Source organism: Mandrillus leucophaeus, unplaced genomic scaffold (assembly GCF_000951045.1).
Source record: "Mandrillus leucophaeus isolate KB7577 unplaced genomic scaffold, Mleu.le_1.0 Scaffold1265, whole genome shotgun sequence".
Taxonomy (NCBI): domain Eukaryota; kingdom Metazoa; phylum Chordata; class Mammalia; order Primates; family Cercopithecidae; genus Mandrillus; species Mandrillus leucophaeus.
This window is the reverse complement of record NW_012101043.1, coordinates 398,799-403,352: the sequence shown is the minus strand read 5'-3', so window position 1 is coordinate 403,352 and position 4,554 is coordinate 398,799. Positions and strand designations below refer to the sequence as shown.

At 38.9% G+C, this 4,554-nt stretch overlaps 1 protein-coding gene across 1 annotated transcript in view; it reads right to left on the bottom strand.

The window, feature by feature from the left end:
* The window catches only part of LOC105533599 (olfactory receptor 6K6-like), a 1,264-nt gene extending 281 nt beyond the window's left edge, over positions 1–983 (bottom strand). Inside the window, exon 1 of the mRNA XM_011972069.1 lies at positions 6–983. Within this exon, the coding sequence (XP_011827459.1) occupies positions 6–983 (978 nt within the window). The remainder of the gene's footprint in view (positions 1–5) is intronic.
* Positions 984–4,554: the final 3,571 nt, after the last annotated feature.

Below are 4,554 nucleotides of genomic sequence, written 5' to 3'. Positions count from 1 at the left end.
ATAGCCTCTTTCATGTCCTTGTTTCTCAGGCTATAGATGATGGGGTTGAAAAAGGGAGCAAGGATAACAAAGGTGACAGCAATTGCTGTGTCCCAAAACACTGAGTAGGTGGCTGAGAATCTCAAATACATGACAGCCACACTGCCAAAAAATAGCAAGAACACAGTAAGGTGAGCAGCACAGGTGGAAAAGGCCTTGTGACGACCTTCAGTTGAGTGCATTCCCAGAATCACCATAATAATCCGGATGTAGGATAGAGCAATGACCAGGAAGGAGGCTACAATTTCCACTGCATGGATGGCATCCACAATGACCACTAGGGATGTATCTGTGCAGGCCAAGCTCAGCACAGGTGTGAAATCACAGAATATCTGGTGGATCTGGTTGGAGCCACAGAAAGGCAAGGTGGCAATCCATGCAATCTCAGGAAGCACAAGGAGGAAGCCACAGAAGCAGGATCCAACTGTCAGCTGGATACAAAGTTTGGGAGTCATGATGGCTGGGTAACGGAGAGGATTGCATATAGCTAGGTACCTGTCAATGGCCATTGCTGTCAGGATACAGCCTTCTGCGATACCAAGTGAGTGGAAAAAGTACATCTGCAGGAGGCAGCCAGCCATGGAGATGCTCTTCTGCTCACTGATTAGGCAGGACAGCATCTTGGGGATGGTGGTTGTGGTATAGCAGATCTCCAGGAAGGAGAGGACACTGATAAAGAAATACATAGGGGTGTGCAGGGCCATGTCCAACTGGATGACAATGAACATTATTAGATTTCCAGTTAGGATGAATCCATAGATGAGAAGCAAGGGAATAAAGAATGAGAGTCCACCTCTTTGAGGATGCAGGAATATAGAGAAGAGGAACTCAGTCACCATTGTCTGATTCCCACTGGCCATCAACTGTGTCATCTGTGAAGACAGAAGAGGAAACAAGAGACTCCTAGAATTGGAATGTTGATTCCCCACTGAATATTGCTTCATTCCTTTCTGTAATGAGTTACTCAACTTGATTCTGGAATCCTGAAGAGACCAGTTAGAAATGTCTCTTAAGCTTTACGTCCATGCTAAAATTATCTGAAATATTTGCTGTTGGACCCCTAAATACCTTTTTGTTTTCTGGTAAACATCTTCAACTGATGTGCAAAAAGCAAAGCAACACACAAATTTCGTTATCTGGAAATATTTTCTGTAGGTTTGGTCATTTTTAAATTTCTGCTTCTGTCCCTCTGTTTTTAGCCTTAAAATTTGTACCTTCATTTAAAACTATTTTTTTACTCTTGTTCTTCAGAAAAGTTATTAATTTAAACATACATTATTGGAGCTCTTTTTCCAGCAATTTTTTATGTTGCTGCCCATCTTCCCCAGCACTGATATCTAGCCTGAGCCTATCTAAATAATTCATCTTTATAGCCTTGTCTTTTTTTCTGTTGGTTTCATAGTAGCATGTCTGTTCCTCATCCAACGGTAAGCACTCAGAAATCAGAAAATATTCCTTTTTGCATCTTCTGCTTTCTCTGTAACTCCCCTCTCTCTTTCTCCCATATCAGTTGTTGATATTGATAGCTGCTCCAACTAAAAATCTTTCCAGAATTGCCTTGCAGCTGATTAATGGCCATTGATTTCTGGTCAAGCAAATAATTCCATCTCCACAGACGTCATGCCTCCTATGAAGGCCATATCTAAAAGCCAGAGTAAGAAAATCGTTCTGAAATTTTAAAATTAGTTTTATTGTAACTATGGCTGCCTTGGGAAAGAAGTATCACAGAAATCAGCTGCAATGGGAATCAAACCAACATCTGTTTGTGAGGATTAAAAGGCAACTAAACTTTTTGCAAGGCTAACTAAATGTAGTGATAGCAATTAACATTACCTCTCATGTTGACTATGTTATCTTCTTTTTCACTGATCTTCTTTACCTCTAATGAGTCATTCTACAGATGAATATTCCCAGCATCTTTTTTTACTGCCCCTCTTTTATTTTCTTCAAAAACATTCAGGGATAAAGCTCCAAAGTATTAGCCTCTGATAACCATTGCCTTCTCTAATCAGGTTCCCATCAAATTTTGGAGCCAAGTATCCTACATTTTCAGTAGCTCAACCATATAAGACTAATGTCATGCATTTCTGTTTTTGCTTATGCCATTCCTTCCTTCCATTTTCTTGGTATCCTCCTATTGGAATCCTAGGTGTCAATATCTACTAAATGTCCCCATTGTTGTGGAAGTGTCATTGATCCTTCATGCCAAAAGTAACCACTCTTTCTTCTGACTCTTAAGAGGAGTACTATTTTTTCCCTTTCATGACATCTAATACATCTGTCCTTGCATTTTAAATATTTGCATATCAGCATTATCTTGCACAAGGGAACTGAAAGCTCCTAGAATGAATCATATAAGAGAAATGAATTAGTGTTATTGAAACGTTGCCTTGTAGTGGTTATGGTCATGATCCTGGGCATTTTACATATTTTACTTTACATATTTTATCTCATTTTTCTCTCTATTATAGAGAGATTGTTGTCATTTTTTTTTACAGCTAGAAAAATTGAGAACAAGAGAGAAGAAATAACTTGTCCAAATTTACATAGCCAGGATCCAAAGCAATAACTTGGATGCAGGTCTCTTTGCTGTAGAAGTTCAAGACTATCCTGTGTGTCACAATGAGAAATATAGCTCAGGACTCATTGGCCATTCTATCTGTTTTCTACTCTGAGTACCTCAGTATATTTAGCACTGTCTTGGGTGTGAGGTGAGAAAGTTGACATGGTTTCTTCAATAGGTCAAAAGCAGATACAAATAAATTCATTTCAGACTAGGAAAATTAATTATTATTATTATTAATTTTTTTTTTTTTTTTGAGACGGAGTCTTGCTCTTGTGGTCCAGGCTGGAGTGCAATGGCTCTATCTCACCTCACTGCAACCTCTGCCTCCCAGGTTCAAGCGATTCTCCTGTCAGACTAGGACAATTAAATTTTAAAAGATGTCTCTGCCTTGCACCTTAAACTTTGAGGAAGGTAGTTACTTGTTCCCTTGCAAGGGAACTTCCAAGGGAAAAAGCAACAGTGCTCAGCAGAAAGACAGAACCTTTAAGAGGAAAGGTATAAAAGATGGGAGTTGTCTTCTGACTAAAACATCCACTTCTCTGTCCTTCCTGTGTTTTTCTTTTCTAAGCCATTGAATAATCATGCTGAGCAATCATTATAGAGAATAGGGAAGGACAGAGAAGGAAACATAGGGCTATACCAAAAGACAAGAAAATAGGTGCTAAGTGGCTCATAAAAGCCAAACAGAGTGACTACTTTGTTGCTTTATGCATGGGGCCCTTCTCAGTAGTAAAGCTGCATCATTATTCATCGTTCGTACATTTATTCAACTAGTATTCATATATTGATTGATCTTCTGCTATGTCAATGATGCCATAGGTTCAAGGGCTATACAAAGGTAAATAAATATTATTCTTGTTCCTGAAATACATAAAGAACATCAATACAATCCTATTGCTAAAGATATTTCATAGGGTCTAAGGAGTTCAACCTAAAAATATTACTTGTGTAATGTAGAAACACTTGAATTAGATTAGACTTGACTTTGAAGAAAAGCAGTAACTTTCTCTGTGACTCTTCAAGAATCCACAATTATTAGGGTTTCAACAGGATTTTAATGTCTAAAAGACCTTAGACATTAACAGTATCTTCATACTGTTAGCTGAACCATATTCTTTCTGATATCCCTTCCGGATTTCATTTACCCTTATTATAATATTTTACTCATGTAACAAAGTTCTTAAAATATGACACTTTGCCATGAAAGAGTAGGGCAGCAGTTGGGTTCTGAAGAGTTGAGGATGTAAGGAAGCTATTGGGCAGGCAAAGTAGAAATAAAAGGAGGTTGGAGGATGCCCTTTCAATGCAGTCTTTAGTACTTACCCTGCCTGACACCATGAGAATGCTCCTCAAAATCTCTGCAGCCACCTGCCTCTTCTCCTAGCTCGACAATAAGGGTACAAATGTCTCTGAAGCCTCTTCCAGGAATAACTAGAATGGAAAGATGGTCTTTCCTGGGAGTTTCTCTTTGGATGATGCAATGTCTAAAGGAAAATTATGTATCTTTCTCTTCCCTCTAAGGGACAAATTAGGAAAAAAATGTTACATCATAATTAGACATTCCCCAGGGTCAGGTTTCAAAAGTTGTCCTGGGACTTACAAAACTCCTGATAGAGGAGTAGAGTATATAAAGCTGGGCACTGAGGCATAGCTGTGGGAGTCAGAATAAACTTCATTCAGGATCATGATTCTCTGGAATACTCAATCAGTAAACACTTTTTCCTCTCCACTTTTACTCATTTTCACTATGATTTCTATTCCCTCTGCTGATATAGTCAACATCATCATATTTTTAGAAGTTTTTAAATGCAAGTCTCATTTGATCCTTTAAAAAACCTATTTGTTTTTTGTTTTTTTGGAGACGGAGTCTCGCTCTGTCGCCCAGGCTGGAGTGCAGTGGCCAGATCTCAGCTCACTGCAAGCTCCGCCTCCCGGGTTCACGCCATTCT